The sequence below is a fragment of the Scleropages formosus genome, chromosome 9 (genome assembly GCF_900964775.1).
Source record: "Scleropages formosus chromosome 9, fSclFor1.1, whole genome shotgun sequence".
In the NCBI taxonomy this organism is placed as follows: Eukaryota; Metazoa; Chordata; class Actinopteri; order Osteoglossiformes; family Osteoglossidae; genus Scleropages; species Scleropages formosus.
Genome location: NC_041814.1, coordinates 19,680,110 through 19,702,592, shown reverse-complemented (window position 1 = coordinate 19,702,592; position 22,483 = coordinate 19,680,110). Strand labels below are relative to the sequence as shown.

At 47.4% G+C, this 22,483-nt stretch overlaps 1 protein-coding gene across 4 annotated transcripts in view; it reads right to left on the bottom strand.

Moving 5' to 3' along the window:
- Positions 1-1,759: 1,759 nt before the first annotated feature.
- Positions 1,760-22,483, bottom strand: part of slc12a7b (solute carrier family 12 member 7b) — a 46,326-nt gene continuing 25,602 nt past the window's right edge. Inside the window, exons 6-26 of one of the 4 annotated variants that reach the window (XM_018754157.2) lie at positions 22,228-22,358; positions 21,784-22,025; positions 21,204-21,415; positions 20,434-20,601; positions 19,175-19,273; positions 18,633-18,690; positions 17,709-17,883; positions 17,498-17,616; positions 17,126-17,224; positions 16,615-16,734; positions 16,073-16,177; positions 14,322-14,490; positions 13,710-13,905; positions 13,122-13,291; positions 12,812-12,943; positions 12,522-12,629; positions 11,323-11,427; positions 9,019-9,188; positions 7,826-7,840; positions 6,419-6,552; positions 1,760-6,098 (exon numbers count right to left, since the gene is read on the bottom strand). In XM_018754157.2, coding sequence (XP_018609673.1) covers positions 6,007-6,098; positions 6,419-6,552; positions 7,826-7,840; positions 9,019-9,188; positions 11,323-11,427; positions 12,522-12,629; positions 12,812-12,943; positions 13,122-13,291; positions 13,710-13,905; positions 14,322-14,490; positions 16,073-16,177; positions 16,615-16,734; positions 17,126-17,224; positions 17,498-17,616; positions 17,709-17,883; positions 18,633-18,690; positions 19,175-19,273; positions 20,434-20,601; positions 21,204-21,415; positions 21,784-22,025; positions 22,228-22,358 — 2,819 coding nt within the window. In that variant the 3' untranslated portion in view covers positions 1,760-6,006. The remainder of the gene's footprint in view (positions 6,099-6,418; positions 6,553-7,825; positions 7,841-9,018; positions 9,189-11,322; positions 11,428-12,521; positions 12,630-12,811; positions 12,944-13,121; positions 13,292-13,709; positions 13,906-14,321; positions 14,491-16,072; positions 16,178-16,614; positions 16,735-17,125; positions 17,225-17,497; positions 17,617-17,708; positions 17,884-18,632; positions 18,691-19,174; positions 19,274-20,433; positions 20,602-21,203; positions 21,416-21,783; positions 22,026-22,227; positions 22,359-22,483) is intronic. The other 3 variants (XM_018754158.2, XM_018754159.2, XM_018754160.2) reach the window with 3 other exon arrangements.

The following is a 22,483-nucleotide window of genomic DNA, read 5'->3' as shown; positions in this document are numbered from 1 at the left end:
TCCCGCAGGTTCCAGGAGTCTCCCAGCAATCAGCGCCTCCTCCCTGGCTCCTGCAAGCGATCCACATCGTCCCCTGCTCCCACAGTTTCATTCTGGAAAAATCCCTAGTCTGAAGAATCATCGGGGAATTATTAAGCGCAGAGATGCGATTTCTGTGTTTGCACAGGAGGGACGACCCTCCCTGAAGTCAACTTCTCACGTTGGGATGTCTGGCATATGCCCACCTCATGAAGAAGGGATGCAGTGATTTGAGCAAAGTGTGAACAGCAGCCTAACAACATGCTGAAATCATTTTGGACAAAAGTCCCAGATAGACAGAAAAAAATAAGCAAATCAATGGAAAGGGCAAATAAGGCAAAACCCTAACAAAGCTATTCAGCAGCAAGGCGTTTTATTATGTCCAAGAACACAATTAAGATACAACTAACACTAATATTTCATATAACTGAATCATTAATCAGTGGCATAAGTTGGCTCCCTACTCAAAATCACAGCTACGTTGTCTCATGGCTATCATTCACCTCTCAAATAACCTATAGAAATGTTACTAATTGTAGAGTACGGTATTACCATGCCTGGATTCTGCTCACTGATTCCCCCTAACGGAGAAATTTTTGTAGAACCCCAAAGCCAAAAAATGCAAACCACACACACGCTGGCCGAAGCTGCTTACATGGCAGATCTCAGTCAAACCCACTGCGCCACCACACCCCCAATGCAAACTATCCCCAGATAAGCTTTTATACAGCCGCTACTCCGGCATTGTATGCGATTGTTTGTGTATCTTATTATAAAAAAAATAAAAAATTTGGTAGGAGGTTATCAGGATTCCTCTATCCTGCGTTTTACGCACCTACTTGAGTGATAAATATCGGTGCATCAAGTGGAAAGTAACAAACTAGGTTTACTTAAGAGTGACACATATGCAACTATGTCTCTTTCTCTTAATGTAATACACAAATTGTATTTTCGCTGAGATGTACGTCGCTTTGGAGAAAAGCATCTGCTAAATGAATAAATGTAAATGTAAACCACAGTATGCAGCAATAAACTGTTTGTATACATGCTGTAAAAGTTTTACAGAATTTAGAAACCTGAAAAGATGTTGCACAATACTCTTACAGCAAACCTGTCGCAAAATTTCCCTCCACGTTCCTGTAATATATAAAGATTCCCTTAAATAAAAAATACATACACACACATTTTCAGAACCGCTTGTCCCATACGGGGTCACGGGGAACCGGAGCCTAACCCGGCAACTCAGGGCGTAAGGCTGGAGGGGGAGGGGACACATCCAGGACGGGACGCCCATCCGTCGCAAGGCACCCCAAGTGGGGCTCGAACCCTAGACCCACCAGAAAGCAGGGCCTGCTCCATCCCACTCCAAATTCCTCTTTTCAATTTGTTGTGTAACGGGAAAGCCTTCATGCAGTTACTCATGTGATGTATGCTGGTTCATATGTTGCAAAGTGACAAAATAACTGTACTCTAAAATCACGTGTCGACATTCCAATCTCTCCTTCTGTTGATGTAATGCACTCTTTGTACTGTTCTCTGATGTACACTGCTTTCCAGAAAAGTGTTGCTAAACGAATAAATGTAAAGATAAATGTAAACCAATTTACATCATGTAAAAAAACACGACTGACAAAATATGCCCCAGAGGGAAACAGAATCAGAACATTGAATGATTAAATTAATATACGGTAAAAAACACTTCATAGGAACCGTATGTGTCGACATTAAAAATGAAAATTATAATGATCTATGTTGGTATGTATTTGCAGAGAAAGCAAGGAAAATGTGTGTGTGTGTGTGAGAGAGAGAGACAACAAACAGACAGAAAAATATTCATAGTCACTGTGATTTCCACATTGACTCTGAGCTCAACTGTGCTGACTTACCCACTAAAACATGGTCATTTAATCTTGTTGTGATTCACTTGTCAGGTCTGTCTTTGCACTACGAAATGTGATCAGACCCAAACAGGGAAACCTTGGAACAAAGATGTGATGACAATGAAACGCAGAGTCGGCCTGGTATCGTTCAGCACTTTATTAATTACTCAGAGGCACAAATTTAAGTTAAAGGGCTATTCTCCACTACCTGTGCACCCACAAGTAACATCCTACGAGTCCGTAAAGGGCTTTACAGCTAAACAGCAGCAGACAGTGCAGTGACCGCAATGACCGTGGATGAACGCTGACTCCCTTGTGTATCCTCCAGAGCCGACTTTGAAGTTGCACGTTAAATGTGAAAAAGGAGCCGCGGGCCAATATTCAATGACGGCTACTTTTTCTAGCATGTAGTAATTATAATAATAATAATAATGAAAGATTGTTGCCACTCATAAATCTTGACTTCAGTATCATTAGTGGCTACCATAAGGCCGACCTCATAACTCCATCTCCTACATCAAGGAGACGCGATCAGCTCGCTTTATTCTGAACCCCTTTGCTGAGCCTCTCACTTTTACACTTCTTCTGCTGCTGTTTTGCTCAAATAATCCAAGCTGTGCGTTCCAGATGCTGGATCCCTGCCACAGACTCAACAAATCATTAATCTTTGGTGGGTTAAACCTCGACAGCGCATTTTCCAACGGAACGCCTTGAACAATTTGCGTGACGCGAGCCATTTTCCCCGTTCCCTTCATCCGCTCTTCTTCGCATCCCAAGCGAAGCGAGAGGAACCGGAGAGGAGCCAGAAAAGAAACCGAGAGGAACGAGGAAACGCGAGGGTCACTCGCGTGGTGTTCCCCGTGTGGCTGAAAACATATCTACGCACGTTTCATACCATAAACTGCCACTCCACATTACATCACATCACCCACCGCCCCCCCAAAGTCAGTCTTACTTTCATACACTACGATCACAGACGACACAGACGTGGATTTCAAAAGAAAACGCGAGCGCAGGAAAACACCGATGCGGATACCGATCAACTCGGCCTACTCTAAAAAACCAACCGTCGCACATTTCTCGCAACATGCTGTAGAAAAATACAACGTTCTGGTAACAAAATACTGCAAAGCTAAAAAATGGTAACAGAAACAGTGGAAGTAGAAAGGGAGACAGACATTCCCTACATGTAAAATAACAGGCAGCCTGTCCTCGTGCTGCTGCAGGACACCCGAGACATCTGGCTCAGAAGAGGGCTGCTGGGACCCTCCGGTGTCCGTCGTGGGAAACCAGGCCGTCACATCGAATCGGTAGCCGTCAGCTGGTACTCGCTGGCGACAAGCGCTGGAGATGTTTGTCTCATTCGGGAACGTCTTTTCTGACCCCGTGCGTTTGGTTACCACCACAGCCTTTAGCTTCGGTTTGCTCTTCTCCCAAGCGGACACCGGTCCTCCGGTCATTAAGACACGGCTCATCGCTCATCCTCGATGAACTCCGCACACTTTCAGCTCCTTTTATGAGAAGACAGATTTACTTATTAATGAGTAGAACTGTGTGCCGTTCAACCGCTTCACGTCACCCTCGTGTTTTGCCAAACCTCAGTACCCTCGCGAGAAAGCAACCAGTTTGGCCGTTTCACGATGCACCGCAGGCGGATGCAGAAAAGCAAGTACTTCCACAATTTCTGTTCATTCTTTTGGCACGTTTTTTTTCTCCCCTGTACACAGCTGGTAACAATCCATGAGGACACCTAAAACCTCACAACCTAAAAAGTATGATACATTTGACATGTCATTAAAAGAAAACTGGTTGCTTTGTAGATAAATCATCTATTACAAGACATAGATCTAATGGCCTGGAGATTCACAACTCATACTGGGGTTATTCATGAGGTGCTAAATAGTGGAACGGTTCAAGTGCAATGTAACGCTCCTCTGACAACCGGGTTATACCGGGTCATACACTTCTGCCACTTTGACTGTCTAGTGACCTATAGAGACCTATACGGTAATGCATCCAAGGCTTTGACCCAATGGGTGAGCAGGGCCTAGAGGACACTGGGAAATGTAGTCTTGAGCGACTCAATAGTATGTATGCAAAGAGGAGGTGGTTCTAATGTTGTGCAAAGTTTCTCGGGGTGGTGAAACCCACACCAGTTACAACAGCATCTCTTCTGCTCCCACCATCCTTCAGCGCAGGCCTCAAAGGGGGAGCATACAGGAGGATTTTTGCTCAAGTAATAATTTTCCTGTCCAAGCTCATTTAGACTCCCTTCACACTGACGCTAACGTTGCATGTGATTAAAGAGTGTCTGAAAACCCAAAGTCATGGTGGTCCTCTGGGACCAGGACAGAAGACCCCTTTTCAGTTCCAGTTTATATCTAACACTGCCAGATATATAATCAAACAGCAAGAAACAGCACAGTTAATAAGATCAACACAGTGTTATTCAGAAAGATGCTCCGCTGAGCTAAACTTTAATATTTTCTCACAATGACAGTTGCTCAGAAATAAAATCACACCACCCCTGTTGTGTGCAGTAACTTCAGAGTAACTCAGACGAACAAGTAAGACTCGGATGCAGAAGAGTATGGCTTTTATCAAAGAACCTGGTGCTCATAAGGCTCTTACAGACATGCGAAGCTGTGAACAAACCCATCACCTGAACTGGTGACAACTTTTCCGACCACTGTTACGGGCAGACAAAGCAAAAATAAATAATTTAAAAGGGCTATAAAACATGTGCATTACTTTTTCACTTCCCTAGAACTTTTTTCAGACAACATTCATCTCTAAGCTGCAGTAATATTGCACACCAGATACAAATGTACTACTGCAGGATTTATAATACAGTGCATTATAGCAAAAATGTATAACACGTTGCATAGTTTACGTTTATTCAGCCGCTGTGTAGGTAGGGCTGCGAATGAAACACGCCGCGGACTCAAGAGCAGCGTTCCGCTCCCTCAGCGTGGAGCTGAGCTATGGCTGTTTCCCATTTGCTATGGCTGTTCTCTGATTTTTTGAGACGCAACTGTAACGTTTACGGTGGTAAATGGCTTTCTCACGTTCCCCGAACCTGCTCTTTCTCGTAATGCTGATATGTAAGTCAAGCGTTGCACGTCCGCGACTACTTGTCCACTCTGCGAGCACCCGAAGACGCCACACACTATTCTACAACGCACACAAACAAGACCTTCCTCACGCACGGAAAAATCCCTTTAATAAAACACGAGAGCGCTCTCTGACTCTGGTATGCGCTTAAAAATGAACAGAACCGCTAACTGCTTCTACCAGCTGAGAAGACGGAGAAAAGGCCGAATGGAGAACCGGAACCTCCTGAGCGAAGCTGTTTTCTACTTGTCTTTAAAAAGACATTTTGGAACTAGAAAAGAGACATCCAGAGGTGGTTCTGGGGTCTTTTGCGGTAGACTTTCCCCGACGACAGCAAGGACTGGCCCACATCAGTCCGACACCCAAGCCTAGGTAGTATGTGCATGCATGTACAGGTAAATACCACCCAGTACAACAGGGAGACTGATAAAGAACCCATGTTTACACACACACACAAACACACACACACACACACACACACACACACACACACACACACACACACACATACGCACACAGTGCTGCACGGGACAATGAATCGCCTTATGAGGGCTCTCATAAAGCTGCTTCAGCAGTCAAACAGAAACCAGTGCTCCGCCGTATCCTTTGGCCAATCTCATTTACCTTGACGAACACCGAAAAGAAACACAAGACTAATTTCATTTTCGCACAGTTGTCCTTAGCTGAACTTATGCACATAAAAACAAACATTTAAAAAAAGTGTTCAAAATGGAACACAAACACATGTAGAAGAATATGAATACAAGGAACCATAAACATGGAAACGTTGCGATTAAAGTGTCAGTACGCTATTTTCCATCGGTGGGACGGTGCACTGGGCATCCGCTGTCCTTAACCGTGTTGTCCCGAAGCACACTTCTAAAACACTGTCCTGAAACACGGCTCACCCCCTCTGTCAATGCACGCCCTACAACCGCCATACAGGCTTCCCATAATGCCCGGCTGCTCCATGGTGGCGGCCTACACGCCAGCGTTATGAGTAGATGGTGACGACTTCACGGCCCCCGCCTCGCACCAGCAGCACCCTGTTCAGTCCCTCCATCAGGACTTCCAGGAACTCCATGTCTGAGGAACCAGGGGTCAAGGACGGAACGTGGCTCCCGTGATCACGCGCACCGTCAGGGCAACAGTAAAACACAGCCTTTACTGACTATAAGATATCCTGTAACATCATCTATCACCACCACCACCACTCCATCATTAACCGCTTCTCCAAGTTAGGGCTGTGGTGATGTGGAGCCTATCCCGGAAGCCCAGGGCATTAGACTAGTTAAGGTAGACCCCGGATGGGCCGTCGGTCCGTACTTTGGCAATCGTAATTTCACAATAGGTTTAAATGAGCAAACACGGTAAGGGGTGCGTACAGGATGTGTTGGAAAGGATACAGTTCTCGTCTCCTCCCCTGTGTTTGGGTGGCCCTGGCATGTTGAGGAGGACCAGCTGGGCGTCCTGGGACTTGTTGACCACCACTTCGTTCAGCTTGACTGCGGTGTGCATCCTGCGCACGTTGGACTGATTGCTGCAACAGAGGGGTGGGTGAAATCAGCACGGGGGGAGCAGGGGGTGGCTCAGAGCCCACCTCCGAGCTCCTTCATCGCCTGCAAAGCCTCTCTTCCCAGAAGAGTTCAGATGCACCCCCATAGACCCATACCACCCCAGTAGGCTCTCCTGTATGGTTACGAAAGGCAGAGCAGAGATTTAATACTTTCATAAAGTGCCAAGTTTGTAAGAAGATAAGGTAAGACAGCACTTCATTAATCCCCGCAGGGAAATTCGCAGGCCGGCAGCCTCGAACCGAGGACGCGCGGCAGCTGAGTTCATTGTTAGGGGGAACTGCTGCTGTCACAGCTGTTAATTCAAGCCCCGCTCTCAGCCAAAGCCCGCTGATAAGAGAGAGAGAGAGAGAGAAAAAGAGAGAGAGACAGAGCGCGAGAGAGAAGCTTCGTTTTTTTTGCAAAGCGGCGCCAAAGCTCCACGTACAGTATGTGTTAATGGACTATTTCGAAACTACCTTGTACTCCTGCCATAAACTCATGTCTTTCCTGTGTACAAGGCTTCAGCAGAGTTAAAACATGAACACAGTGCCACGGAAGCTTGTGCTTTCCAGCCCAACCATGTCTGGGGTTTGGTGGTGCCCTTTGGCTGAGAATCTGATCAATTTAAAACGAGGGGTATTTCGAATATTGTTACTGTTAACATTCTACTCCTTAGTCAGCTCATTAAAAAAGCTTAATTTTTACCAGTATACACCATCAAGTGTTGTGCTTAAGCAATTAAGGTTAAGTACTTCATATAAGTTAATATACTGGGATTTGAACTAAGAACCTTGAGGTTACCAAGTTGTGTCTAGGCACTATGAGTAATTATGCAATTTCCTTTGGTATAAAAAGGGTATCTATCTATCTATCTAATTAAGTAACATAATACATTATCACTGCATCCTGCAAAGTCAGATGAACTTATCAGTAATAAATATGGTGAGCCCTGCAACACAACCAGACAGGGTTTTACCATGGAAAGCACATGTCAGATTACATCACACAGGCTAGATCAATGGTACCGCCACATGCAGAAAAAGTCCAGAAAGTGCCTTGAAGCTCACAGGACACGGGTGACTGGTGGTGTGGGACAGAGTGAGACTCCGGGTGACCCTGGCTTCCCAACGTAACCCCTGCCGCTTCCGTCTCCCCCCCACACGCTCAGCCCCCGGTGGCCCGAAAGGCCGTGAGATGACGAAACAGTGCACGACTACCATGACACACAGAGCCTAGGCAAAGAGAAATGTGACTTACAGGCTCTCCCACTCTCTAGAAAGGGGAAGACAAAACAGAACAACAAGGACAATCTTAGAGGCTTTCTCCACCACTTGAATTTTAACAGCTCCAAATTTCATACTTTTCCCATTCAGTACTGTCTGTGCTTTGACCAGGGAAGGATACAGAGTGAACTCAATAACAACATCAGTGTGTTTTGTCATCATATATCTTTTTCATTCACTTTACACTATATTAAATTGGCTGATATTGTATAACCAGAAGGGGGGGCACGGTGGCGCAGCGGGTTTGGCTGGTCATGCTCTCTGGTGGGTCTGGGGTTCGAGTCCCGCTTGGGGTGCCTTGCGGCGAACTAGCGCCCTGTCCCGGGTGTGCCCCGTCCCCCTCCAGCCCTACACCCTGTGTTGCCGGGTTGGACTCCGGCTTGCCGTGACCCCGACTGGGACAAGCGGTTTCAGCCAGTGTGTGTGTGTGTGTGTGTGTGTGTGTGTGTGTGTGTGTGTGTAACCAGATAGAAAGAATTTCAGACGGCTACATTAACACACAATATTTACTTCAAAGTCACTCCTAGATGCCAAATAAACACCTTTGCAAATTTACCAAATGTAAAGCACAGATTAAGAGCTTTTCTAAATGTATGCAGTGGAATTTGACCGGCACCTGCGGTCACACGAGAGTCACTCCGAAGGCGGCGATGTGGTCTGAACACCTGGCCGTGCAGAGAGACTCTGCGGCCGAACACGCCCACAGAACAGTGGTGTTAATGTGAATTAATCACATGAATACGGCCCGAAACCCATGCCAGCCAAGGATGTCTCACACCAGCAGGCTTGTGCTGACTCTTCGCCAGAGAGTACAAATCGAAGACTCTGCACCGTTTTGAAAAAGCTCCCGGTTCTACATGTTCCAGCGCTTAAGTGCCCGTGAACTTGTATTTAGTGTTAAAATATTTACAAAAATCTCCAAGAGGGATAAAACTACGTAGTAGCCAGGTTTACCATAATTTCAGTTCGATCTCTTCACCTACAAACGGCTCTCCCAAATCCCTACGGTAAAAACGCACCCGCTCCGGCCTGAATTAAAGATCCGAGCTCTTCAAAACAGTGCAAAAACTGACAGCCATGCACATGCTGTTTCATACGTGTGTACCAAACAGCCACTCCGTCGGTGAACGACGGCCATTCCCTGACCGGGCGAGGGAGGGGACTCACGGTTTCATGCTGAACAGGTCGCGTACGGCCACGTTGGCCTCGCGGTTGCGGCTTCGCTCGGCCGAGAGTTTCTCTTTGGTCCAGGTCATGTGGACCCGTTCGGGGGCGGCCTCGCTCTTGTCGTTGACGCCGCCGTGGGATGCCATGTTCCTGTCGTGGATCAGCTGGGCCTGCGGGGAAGACGGGTGCGAAGAGGGGGTCACTAGGTGCCTGCGGCCTGCGTGTACGGCAACGCCACGGGGTCCTGTGGCCTGACCGCATTCCTCCGCGTGCCGCTCTGCAAAACCTCACCCGAGAGACCTTTGTCAGGTTCTATACGTAGAAAACATTCCCAACACGAAAGGAACAGTGGACTTTTTATGCTATGCGACAAAGGACTATCACACCATTCCAGAATTTTCCTGTTATTCAAAGCTTGGATCGACTGATTTTGAGACATGCTCCTGTGGATTTACGCTTGCGCGTAAAATTTGTAGATTGTGCCAACAAAAGCAGTGATTTTACAGATTATAACACATTTAAATTAGCGGGCAAATAACACAGACTTAGTACAGCTGACCTGCATACTTCTGAAGCTTCATTTGTTCAATGAGGATTCAGTGGAAAGGTAATGAAATCTTCACCCTACATTCAACCAATCATCTTTAGTGTTTTTCTTTAAATATTAATTACTATTTTCTTTTATGGTGGAATGATAATGTAAGGTTAACTTTCTCTCAAATGACACATGCACTCTTCCTCATAATTTACCCTGCCCTTGTTTCATACACAGCAACTGGCAAATTACAAGGAAAGAATCACCAGCATTGCTTCTATTTCCTGTCTACAAGTTATAACGAAAGATGAGCTCTGAACTATAGAGAAACAAATTGGTACGAAACAATTTGTTCACCTGTCTAAAATTAATTTCACTGGCTCCTCAACGTGAGTGGGCCTGGAAGTCTGCGTGAATTTTTAAAAAATTTTTTTGCATAAGAAATAAAAGCTGAACACACATGTATCTCAATTTATTTATGGGTTAGGGTCTGCATCTAACTTGTAAATAAATCAGCTATAGATGTAAAATAAGTTGTAAGATCTATTTTAATATTTTTATTAACTTTCAGCTACATTAATATTAAAACTATGTCAAAATTACTGAAAATAAAATTATGCTGCCCCAACAATTTCTTATTGAATGTGACTGTTGACCAATTCATCCCACAAGCATAGTGAACGTTAGTCACCTTGTTCTTGACCCCTGACACTGCAGTCCTTTCAGTTTCGGTGCGTTTTACGGACTATGAGCTAGCTGAGAGAGCATAGGTTGTGGCAATAATTGAATAAATTGGAAAAAATCTATCTGAAAAAATCTGCAAACTCAAGGAAGCAGAGCACTGAATTTTCTAAGTCTGAAGGCTGGAAAAAAGTACCGAAAAAGCATGCGGCCCTAAAAAACTGTTCTATAAAAAATCATGATTGCTTATATTACTGGTGATACAATGTTTTACCTTGACAACTAAAAATGTCAAAAACCTGAGAAGAAAGTTCACTTTACCATTTCATTTGTAATAAAGTATATGAAGATGATTTTGCTTGAAGGCTTTGCAAAAAATTTCCACTGAAACTTCAAAACGTCAAAACTACTCTGGAAGCCACGCATAATAAATAAAGAAATAAATAATAAAGACCTAACACACACACAGCGAAAACAAGCAAACTCAACATTTACATCTAAACACAATATTTAAAAAAACTGACACAGTAAATAGTTATGCGTTTCCGGGTATGAGCAATGGAAAAAGGACCATCTAAGGACAAGACAATAAGAGGTACACGAGTTGCACACAAAAGGACGAGAATGGCACTGGGGTGGTCCCGGGTCGGGGGGGCAGGGGCAGAACCACAGCTGTTTTCCCAGTGTAAAGTTAGACTGATGCTCAGTTCCTCTTACACCTGGCCTTATTTGCTTTTCACCTTCAGTGATCACACTGGCACGACTATTTATGAGTTGTGATTTTCGGTTGCTTGCCAGACTTTTTAAGTGAAGCAGCTTGATTGATAGTTGTTAACTTCTACACATTTGCGCAGCTGGACTTTAAACAGCAGCAGTCAAGAGGTTCTTCTGAGAGCTGAGCTAAGCCAAGCTCCTTAATCGCAAGGCTACCTGCTGCCCTGCTTGACATTTTAACAAGTTTTTAAAGACAGGCTGTTGCTCTTTTCTTGTTGTGCCGCGAACAGAAGGGCTTGTGCAGCTGTGGCTCTCTGTGTGCTGGACACGGAGGTCTCGGGAGGGATGGCGGGGAGCGGGAGGCACCAAACTACCTCGTCCTCTCTCGTGTCATCGAGCTGGACGCCCTGCTGGCTCTGGCCTGTGCCCTGATTCTTCCTCCGGATGGAGCTGCGAGACTCGTCGGTGATGCTCTGAATCTGTGCTCCCGTGGGGCAGGACAGTCCACACGTCACTCGAGGGACAGCGGGGGCTCCGGACACGGTATCTCTGACACACATAGCCACCCCCCGCCCGGTCCGATGATGCGATCACTAACCCATAATCATACTGTGCATCAGACGCAAATGAAAACGGAAAAGTGGATCTTCAGTGGACTGGTGATGGCGAATGTTAAAAAGTGCAAATACACACAGTGGGTTTCTCCTACAACCCAACAAGAGGAACAAAAAAAGATGTATATAATACATGACCCTTTTTGAATGAAAGATGCACAGAAAACAAAGAACATCCCCAGTGACAAATTCCGTTAAGGTCAATTCTAAAAATGATTCACGCGATATGAGCTTTCCTAACTGAAACCGGAGGGACGACTAGGGATTCTGCATGAACAAGCGCTGAGAATCACCATGTCTCTGTTGCTAAAGGGCAAATGTTAATCGACGAATACTTGTAAGATTTAATTTTTAAGAAATACTGCAACGGGGGCGCGGCAGGTTGGCCAGTGCCCGCTGTGTGGCTGGTCTGGGGTTCGAGCCCTGCTTGGGGTGCCTTGTGATGGACTGCAGTCCCGTTCTAGGTGTATCCCCTCCCCCTTCGGCCTTGCACCCTGTGTTACCGGGTGGGGTCCGGCTTGTCGTGACCCCGCTTAAGACAAGCAGTTGTTGACGATGGATGGATGGATGGATAAACACTGCAACATAAATCACCTAGGAGAGCTGTTCTTCATTTTTATCAATGGAATTAGCTGCTACTTCATAAATCAAATAAACTCCATAAATAAAGAAGATAACTAATCTTGCATTACTAATTCAATTAACTATTCTAATTTCACTTAACTAACCTGAATAACTGCAACAAAAAAACTGTAGCCCGAATTTTCAAAGATTAAATGGCCAACTGGACTTTATTCAAGAAAAACCTTTTGACACCTTAAACTAAAATTTCAGTTTAATTTTATTGGCGCTTTCAGCAAGTTGACGCCTCGCTTGTGACAGGGACCGGACTAACAGAACGCCGCCGTACCGCGGCACGACTATGCTCACGGGCAGGGGACGGCAGCGCGGTCCATCACCTCTCTCTCGCGCTCCGTCCTGGACAGCTGCATCTGCTTCAGCATCTGAGAGCGCTGCTCCATCACCAGGGTCTTCTCGTAGGTGAAGGCTGAGATGTCGCTGTCGTGCTGTTTGAGAGTACACACATACACACAGAGCACGGTTACTGTGGGGACAATCGTGGGAAAGAGAGAAAGAGAGAAAGAGAAAAGAAAAATACAAATCTAACCAACATGGTAAAAACAGAAGTATAACTGTTCACGGAAAGTGACATTATGGAGGGACATTAGTGAAAAAAGGTGCTGATTACCATTTCCACAACCTCCACCTCAGCATCCAGCCGCAGGTGGTACAGAAACATCTGCAGGTCTTTCTTCATCTGAATGCTGTTGTCGTCCATCTGGGCCACGGTGAAGATCCGCATCTTGCACTTCCTCCACACCTGACAGGGGGAGGAGGGGAAGCACCGAAGGGACTGTCACCAAACCTCATGCGTTATGCGAGAACTGCACTTCCCACTAGGAGGAGGACTAACTCAAGCACGTAATCCAATGAACGAGGCACTGCTGTAGTACATCAGATCCAAAGCAGCCAGCAGCTCATTCTCTACTACGGCGGACCTTGTGCTGTCGGAGCAGGAAGGGGAGCAGCATGAGAAGGCCCCCGTCATGCACGATCCACCAGACGTCGATGGTGCCTTCGGCCAGGCGGTCCCGGTTCGGGGGGAAGTTGTCCACGTTCTTGGCCACCAGGAGGGCCTGATGGGCTGCCGTGGTCTCCCTCACCGTTTCTGCGGGACACGGGAGGGAAAAGACCCCTAAGAGCACATTTTTGCCAGCACTTTCCTCACCCCAGCTGTCAAGCTCCCTCTATCCCAAACGGTAGGCCATCAGAAGGGCTAAATCTCGGGTCTTCGGACAATGTTCTGAGCAGAACGCCAAAACTCAGACCTTTTACATTAATCTCAGCTGGAAGATCTTTTTCAGGAATGGGTAAAATAACTGAAAGTTTTGAAAAGTCCAAGTAAGGCACAGTATGATGATTATAATATTTAAATAGTTTGACCAAACTAAAAAAAAAACACATAAAACATAACAGTTCTGCCATCTAAGCACCTGAATGACCTCAACAGGGAAATTACTACATATGATCAATGAAATGTTTTTGCAGCCTGGACAGGGAGAGCGAAGGAAGAACGTGGGCCGCACCGACAAAGTTCGCCCAGGAAGTGGTGTCGTCCGCGTGCTTCCAGCTCCCAGGCCAAGCCATCAGCACCGTGTTGTGCTTCATGCCGCCCAGGCCAGCCGACTGGATGAGGTGGGAGAAGCCGTCGCGCATGTTGGAGGACACGACCACGTGGCAGAACCCCTTGGTCCTCTCTGCAGACATGGACGACTTGATGTTCTGTACAGCATCGGAGGATGGAAGGAGAAAGGGGCTACGGTTACTGGTCCTGCGGAACCCAGTCTGTCGCTCTGCATCATCTCCAAAAACTTAAAACTAACTTTAAATAAGTGAAAGTATCCAAATATTATTATTATAAAAAAACCCCCCCTAATTTTAAAGATTTCATCAGGACAGAGGGACACAATCAGCGATAACATGATGCATGTACTTTACTGCCAGCAGGAGGCGCTCTTCCCTTACTGCATGATGTATCTGGATCTACAGTATACAGTATTTCACTGTACAGCTCAAAGCTACATGATGCATTTTCAACACACTTTCAACATCAGACATCTTCTAAAAAAAATGGAGGTCTCATGGAGTATAAGAAGGTTATATTTGTGACCTTGGGGGGGGTGTAAGCACTTGTTTACCTGCTCGGCCCGCTTGGCTTCCAGCTCCTTGGACAAGTAGGTGCCCTCCAGCACGGAGCCCACAATAGTGAGGCCTTTGCCGGCCTTCAGCTGGGTGGTGAAGGAGAGGAGGCGGGGGTGCTTGACGCACAGCTCCAAGTCCAGGTTGAGCAGCACCAGCAGCTGAGGCCTGAGGGTGAGGGTGGAGGGGAATCACAGGGGGAACATCACCACTGCTGCTCCTAGTCTAGGGAACAGCTACCCCGCAACATCCTGGGCGTCGGCGGGTCATGTAGAAGCCAAGCACAGCAGTGGTCTCCACCCAGCCAAGTTTCCAGGGTGTATTTACTTTACCTAAACGCCAAAGAGCTGGAGAAGCCTGTTTCCTGTAGCCATACATCACCCTTAAATAGAGACTGCAGAAACATCAGCGTAAAAATAGAACCAACTGCAGAGTAAGCAGGACACCACAGTGGCATAGCAGGTAGTGCTGGTGCCTCATAATAGTGGGTCTGAATCTGTGAGGAGTTTGCACATTCACCCTGTGTTCATGTGGATTTCCTCTGGGTCCTCTGGTTTCCGCCCACAGTCCAAAGACAAACGTTTCAGATGAATTGATGACTAAATTAATAGAACGTGTGAGTGAACGAATATGTGCGATTGGCCTATGATGGACTGATATACCCTATCTCACCCTCTATGCTATGGGGAGAGGTAAACTCCTGACCACCGTAACCCTGAACTGGACAAGAGCTTATCAATGACGGATGGACGGACTGAAACCAGAGAATCTCAGACATTTCACATCCAATCATGTGTGAGCGAGAAAGTGAAGACATAGACAAAAGAGACAGAAACATTTTGGGGAGAATCCACTTCTAGTGGCTGAACTCCTGGCGAACTGCCCCCCTAAGAGGCTTAGGCCATGCTGAGAATGTAATGTGAGTAATGAACAAGAGCAGGATTTGTGGCCAAGGGCCCCAGATGGCCCAACAAAATCAATATCAGCGGGAGAAGCTTGCCATGGGATTGGTCAGGGAGAGAGCCGCTGTGGCCTCAATTCCTCGTAAAGTCTCCATTTGGAGAGGTCTGCACGGGCGTCTGCTCTGCGAGGGTTTATCTTTTGCCATGGCAATCTCATAGACTTCAGGGCTCAGTGAAAACAATAAACCTTTACCCAGATTACATGGTGACAAATTATAATGCATAAAAAAAGCCCAAACAGCGGCTTTCTTTGCTCGGAAGGCCAGAGAGAAAATGTCAACTTTACACGGCTCATTAAAAATACAATTTGCTCCAGCGAGCAACTCGGTGGTGAATGGGAAAATAATCCAAGGAGTTGCCAAACATCCTTACAAGACGCGAAGATGCTGAGCTGAGCAAAAAAAAAACTGACGGCCCAGCTGGCCAACAGGGAGCACAGGGGAGGAAAAGGCAGCCAAGTCATTATTTATTCATTCACGCTTCTCTCCAAAGAAACACACAGTGTCAAGTTTGGACACAAAGCTACTTAGATTTTACCCTTTTATACAGCAGGGTACATTTTGCTGTATTAACAAAGGTGCTCCACCACGACAATCAAGGGTGGTGGGATTCGAACCTGGGTCTTTTGACTGCATGGCACCGGCTCTAAGCATTACGCCAGCTAATGCCCCCAAATGTCACGATCGCCACATCCCCCCGTGGCGTGTAAGGGGTCCCTGGAGAGTCACATGTCACCATTCCCAAGGCCTATGGGAGGGCGGCGCACAGCAGCGTCTCCTCAGCCTCACCTCCAGTTCTTGGTGTGGGGTGGCGCCTCCTCTAGGCGGAGGAGGGCGTAGCGGGCAGCGTTGAGGGACAGGCCGCGTATTCCGTCTCCCCACTCCTTCTCTGCCCTGGAGGCAAAAGAGGACAGCACTAAGGCATTGGCACAATGGTGTCAAGACAGAGAGAGGCGGGAGGGGGCAGGGAGGGCTTGGGGCAGGGGGGCGGTCAGGGGGACACCGCCTCTCTTTCGCTGGAGAAACTCCCAGCTTGCTCCGGAGCACATCGACAAGCGGCAGATGTTCAGAATAAACAAGCTCGCATGTACTCAGGCGGAAGCTCGGCGAAGGAAACAAATCGAGGTGTAATTTACATAACCCGAGCGAGAGCGAACCAACCAGTAGCGTGACAGGAAACAAAACGGAGGGAACGAAATAAAGCACAATACGTTCTAAAAGGCAGGAGGAAGAACTTCCGCATATCCGTGTGAAGCTCTTCAGCACGATAACGTTTTCTTCGCACCAGTCTTGTATGCCGGTGCTGAGATGCGGTGAAAACCTCGTCTTACCCTCTGTACTCGATGTACTTGTAGATGCATCCGGCGATGAGCATGGCCACCAGGGCGTAGAACCAGGAGGAGATGAACATCAGGGAAAGGCACAGACTCATTCCCAGGAAGGACAGGGCCCTGTGGGAGCGAGGGAACACACATGAAGATACCCGTGGGACACCCTAAATACCACATAAACCCCTTAAACGCCCTTGTAAGGACCACCATCGTGCGCTTGGGGATCCGCTGGAATGCAGCGTGCTGCCAGTGTGGGAGCCCACGGCGGTCGGGTTTCCCAGAGGAGAGAGCCTCTTGCTGGAGCCACCCACCCACGCACCCTCCAGCAGCACTGCCTTCTGGGATCGCAGGTTTAGTCGCTGAGAGCAGCCTGCGGCCAGTGGCGCTACTGTGCCGGGCAGGGCGTCGGCGATCGCCCGCAATCCACTGGTGCGATTCATGTAACTTGGGAAGGTCGAGACAGTTGCGGTGGACAGCAGGACCGCAGCTGTTTGTCTGACGGATGGCTCACCAGTGGTAAAACTTGAAGCGGGGCCTCCAGTTTGGGGTGCGCAGCAGCGTCTGAACAGCGCAGGCCAAGTTCACAAACAGGTAACACATGAGGAAGAACCTGCGCAAAAACAAAAGGGTTTTCAAAGTCAACCGGAACCTCGGTCCTGCACGATGCCTCAAACGAAACACGAGAAGCGCGGTCCTCAAAAGCCATAAAGAGAGCCGCTCCATAAAATCATTTGGTTTTGTTAAAAAGTCATCTCCAACAAAAGGAAGCCAGGAACTTATGGAGAAATAATGAGGTTAATGAAATAAAAGTGATAGAGGGTGTAACCAACACTCACATGGACATTGTGCGACCCAACACAACTTTTGACGCAGACCTACTCACATGGAGAGGATGGGGGCCACGGCGTCCAGGGAGGCAATGAGGATCCCAATCTCGCAGATGCCCGCGGTCAGCAGAAGGGCCCAGGTAGGCTCTCCGTTGGCTTTACCGTGACCAAACACCTGCAGCCAAAGCACCTTGCTCATCAGATAAATGCGTGTGAAGAGACAACGAGCGTGTTGTTGTGCGCCGCGCACATGCCTGTGCGTCTCACCTGCAGGAAGGGCACGATGCCGTCGCGTGCGATGGCCTGCAGCAGGCGGGGGGCGCCGGTGAGGCTCTGGAGTCCCGCCCCGCAGCAGGAGAAGAAAGAGCCGATGACAATGACCCAAGGAGAAGGCCAAGATAGAGTGCCGATCACCAGGTTCCCTTTCACCGAATCCCCAAACCTGCGGACACAAGCAAAATGAATCTCAGCAACAACTGACTAAAGCAACGCCACACCTATCAATACAACGCGAATCAAAGCAGCTGTTCTTTACCCAGACAGGACAAACACGCTGCTCTCATGCAACACTCATCTTAAGGAGCTCCCAAAGTGACCGGGTCCACACCCTGACTCTCACAGCATCATACGTGAGTTGAGTATGGGGCTCATAGAGACAAACCTTTTCTCCTCACAACTGCATGTACAGTATCGTGCGTAGGGATTTTAAAGTAATTTATTTTCCATGGGAGGTGTGGTGGTGCAGGGGGTTGGACCGGGTCCTGCTCTCCGGCGGGTCTGAGGTTCGAGTCCACTTGGGGTACCTTGCGATGGACTGGCGTCCCATCCTGGGTGTGTCCCCTCCCCCTCCAGCCTTGCGCCCTGTGTTGTCACCACAACCCCGCTCGGGACAAGTGGTTGCAGACAATGTGTGTGTGTATCTTGCACCGTAAGTTACCTTGGACAAGGCTGCCAGTTAAATTCTAGGTAATAACAAATGTAAGTTGCTTTGCAGAGGCACCTGCTAGATGTGTCAATGCAATGTGTTGTTATTTATGGCCTTATCTACACGGTTAAATGCTCATTTTAAGACTAATGTGTATTTTTCGGAAGGCTTAGGGGTGACGTAGCTATGTAAAAGATTTTTATTATTCATATTAATGCTGTACTAATGTGAGCTTCTCAACAAAAGTAAAGAGGGGAGAAACGTACTTGTCTCTCAAAACGACACCTTCAATGCAAGCGCCGAAGAGCACAACGCAGGAAATGTCTGTGTGATGTAACTGAGAAAAACAGCCATCTCAAGGGCTTGGAAGGGGTGACAACAAGGTGACACACAGGAGAGAATTTTATGCAAAATCTTAAAGGCAAGGGGGGCACGGCGGCGCAGCGGGTTTGGCTGGGTCCTGCTCCCTGGCGGGTCTGGGGTTCGAGTCCTGCTTGGGGTGCCTTGTGATGGACTGGCGTTCCGTCCTGGGTGTGTCCCCTCCCCTCCAGCCTTACGCCCTGAGTTGCAGGGTTAGACTCCGGCTTCAGCAAACGTGTGTGTGTGTGTGTGTGTGTGTGTGTGATCTCAAAGGCAGGTTTACAGTTTCTGTAGAAATTTTACACACTTAAAATGCCTTTTCTGCTGGTAATGCACCCCTACTTCTTAACGTTTACTCGATGCTCCGCGCACATATATGTACACAAAAAGCGAGGTCTGTCGGCTCTGGTTTTATCATTATGTACGGCCGTCGCCCGCAGAAGGATACAGATGAAAGAAGTGGTTGCTATGGCCAGGATGGTTCCGATGGGAATGGACCTCTGGGCGTCTCGCAGGTCTCCGGAGCGGTTTGAACCAGCCATGATTCCTGAAACACGCACGAGAGAAGTATCCCATAAACCGTTGTCAAAGTCACCTGGTTCTCCGTGTTATCAGCCATAAACAACGCACTCTTGACCAGTATGACGACAGCAATGCCGCACGAAGGCTTGACAGTTACAAGCAACAAAAGCTCATTCATTCAGCCATTTTCATTTGTAAAATGAATGTCTGTAGAAAAAGACTGATGTCATTAATCATTAAAAGACAGTTTACCAAATCGTACCGTCAACACGAAATAGGGAAATATCCCGTTTCCTCCAATGAAAATACCCTACTATGGCCAACATGAGTAAGACAGACAATGACAACAGGAGAGCTCCATTATTCGAGGCAGACTGGTGATATCGATGCGCCACTCCTTGTCTCTGATGAAAACGCAACATTTAAAGTCAATACCCAAAAAATGTTTCCTCATGTATTATTCACATGTCGCATTCAGAATGACAGAAAGCACAGGGAATAGGAGGATTTCGCAACAGTATTCAGGAAGAGGAAAGGAAGAGAACGTTCTGGAATCAGGCTGACACAACTGGGTAGGCGAGTTCACACCAGACAGCTGCTCTGCACCCTTTTGACCTCCAGCCTGACGGAAATCACCCGTGAACAAGGCCAGCGAAGGAAACCAGACAGGAACCTGGGCGGGTCTGATAAAGGGCCCCCGGCTGGGGACGTTGGGTGACGGCCACCAAGAGGCAGGCCAGCCGTGCGCTGCCAGCACTCCAAGCTGAGTGCGGACCGGAACCGAATTCCACGTACACAAAGTGTACCTGCACGGTCTGGTTTTAAAAGCTCTACAGAGAAAAACCTTATCAAACCGGAGTCCGATGCCGTCTGCAAATGATACTTACAAAGTCTTATGAGCTAAAACGCACAGAGTCTGAATGTGTGGAAAAAACTGAATAGGAATCAGAATGAGGTTTTATTGGCCAAGGGTGCTGATGCACACGAGGAATTTGCTTTGGTGCTTTCAGCACTGCGGACAACAGACAAGACAGACAGCTGAGACACATACAGAATAAATCAATCAATCAATCAACCAATAGCAATGAAAACACACATATTTTGCTGACAGCACCAGCCCCAGTTAGGGAGAGCACTCGCTCACACATGACACGCAGAGATGGCGCTGGACGGACGGGTTCGTACCAGTGACAGAGGGGAAGTAGATTCCCACCAGGAGGGTGAAGAAGGTGGCGATGTCGTTGGCCACATAGGGCATGTACATGTCATTGGAGTTGTCTGAGGCTTGTACAGAGGGGCAGTTCTTCTTCTCCACCAGCATGCCCAGGGGTCCGTACTCCCCCCACATGTTATCTGCAGCGAAGACACGCTTGCTTGTTATTCTGTTTCTGTTACAAGCATGAAGTGAACACAAAAAAATGGCTCTGCGTGATTCGGCAAGTATTCGCAGTCAGCGGAACAACGCACCATACGGAACCACTCCCTCCTATTCTTGGCAGTCAGGATCCACTTCGAATAGTTTGTGTTTTGGTTTCGAGAAAAACAGCACCGCACCCTAAGTTATACAAATCCTCAATTCCCAGAAAAATTCCAGATTTGCATTATAAAGAGTGCTCCTTCAGCACGGAAACAAATAAGCGCAATTCCAGTAATGACAATGAGTACCACATTTTCCTATCTGAGCACATAAAAAAATGGCCTCGAAACTTTCAGTGCTGTTCGCCTCAATAACGTCTTTTGCTCCTCAGCTCCCTCTGGGTTTTAAAGCTCATTTGCCATAAAAGTTACTATGTTTGATTTTATTGCCGTGCTTCATGTAAAATTTTCTTGGGCAATTATGCATGAAGGTCATTATAAAGAAAACTCAAAAGTGAATTGTACAGAACCTCACTGGAGGAACCTTACAGACCTTCAGATTCCCAAAATATCCCAAGTCGCTTTGGGGATCGTCTCACCTGAGATGACCCCGCTCAGCAAACCCGGGATACCCTGGATCTCTGTTACGTTGTTGAGGACGAAATACTCGTTGCAGGCGGCGCTGAGATCCGAGCTGTTGCAGAAGAGCCCCCAGAGCTTGGTGGTGACGGTCACATTGTCGATCTCCTCTGTCTTAAGGCATTTGTCAAAGCTGTGCCTCTGCAGGGTGCGGTTGCCCAGCAAACAGATGCTACAGAGAGACCAAGTTTTGCATTTCAAGGGCCAGAAAGGCATTTTCAGTGCAGCTCTTACTGATGCACTCCAATGCTAGTCACTTCTCATAACATATTTCAGTGTTTAACGGTTTCAGCTGGTCCGAAGACAAATTGATCTCTAAATGATCGACTTCGAGTGACATTTTAAGAAAGTCTAAATGCATAACTATAAAAAAATGAATAAATAAATTAATGATAATATAGGGCAACCTTTGATTGCTTTGATAGTAAATATGAGAGGGATCTCTTTGAATACAGAGCAGTAAATGTGCCGGTCTGTCCCAGTGCATCCATTCTGACAAGATACCGTAAAGCCTTGGAGGGACTGGTACTGCGGACTTACGGGAAGTTGGGGGGATCGAAGGTGGTCTTGATGACCCCTGCGTAGATGGCCAGGATGGAGAGTACCACGCAAGCGAGAAAAACCAGGGCTAGCTTGTTGACGTACTTCACCCCCACGAAGACCACCACGGACATGAGAGTGAGGCAGCAGGTGCCGTAGACCCGCATGTTGTTCAGCAGGGCTTCGAGCTCCTGCTCCTTCTCCTCAGCTCTGAAGATGGCCGCACTGGGCACTATGTAGGTCTGGGGTACAGCAGGTACACACCAAAGAGCTTACTGCAAAGTCTGAAAAGGCTGGAGCCTTCTTATAGACACGAATGCCAATGTATCACATCAAGAGCATGAAGCATCAGTGTTATAAGCAAATAAAGAATGAATAAGCAAGTAAAGAAGAAGAGGATCTCAAGGTCCCTGTAAAAAGCATGAAGCTCAAAGTCAGTCTCACCAGAAGAATTTCAATGGTTCCAAGGATGTACATGGAGCCAGCAAAGGTGGTGCCCAGGTAAAAGCACAATCCCACAGCTCCTCCAAACTCAGGGCCTAGAGATCTTGAGATCATGTAGTAGGAGCCACCAGCTGTGGAGTGACACATATGAGTCATTTCATCAGTGCCACATAAACGTCAGTTTTTTTGGACATTTTAACCCCATTAAACCTTGAGTATCCGGTGACATTCAAATACAGTGGATAAACTCTTATTT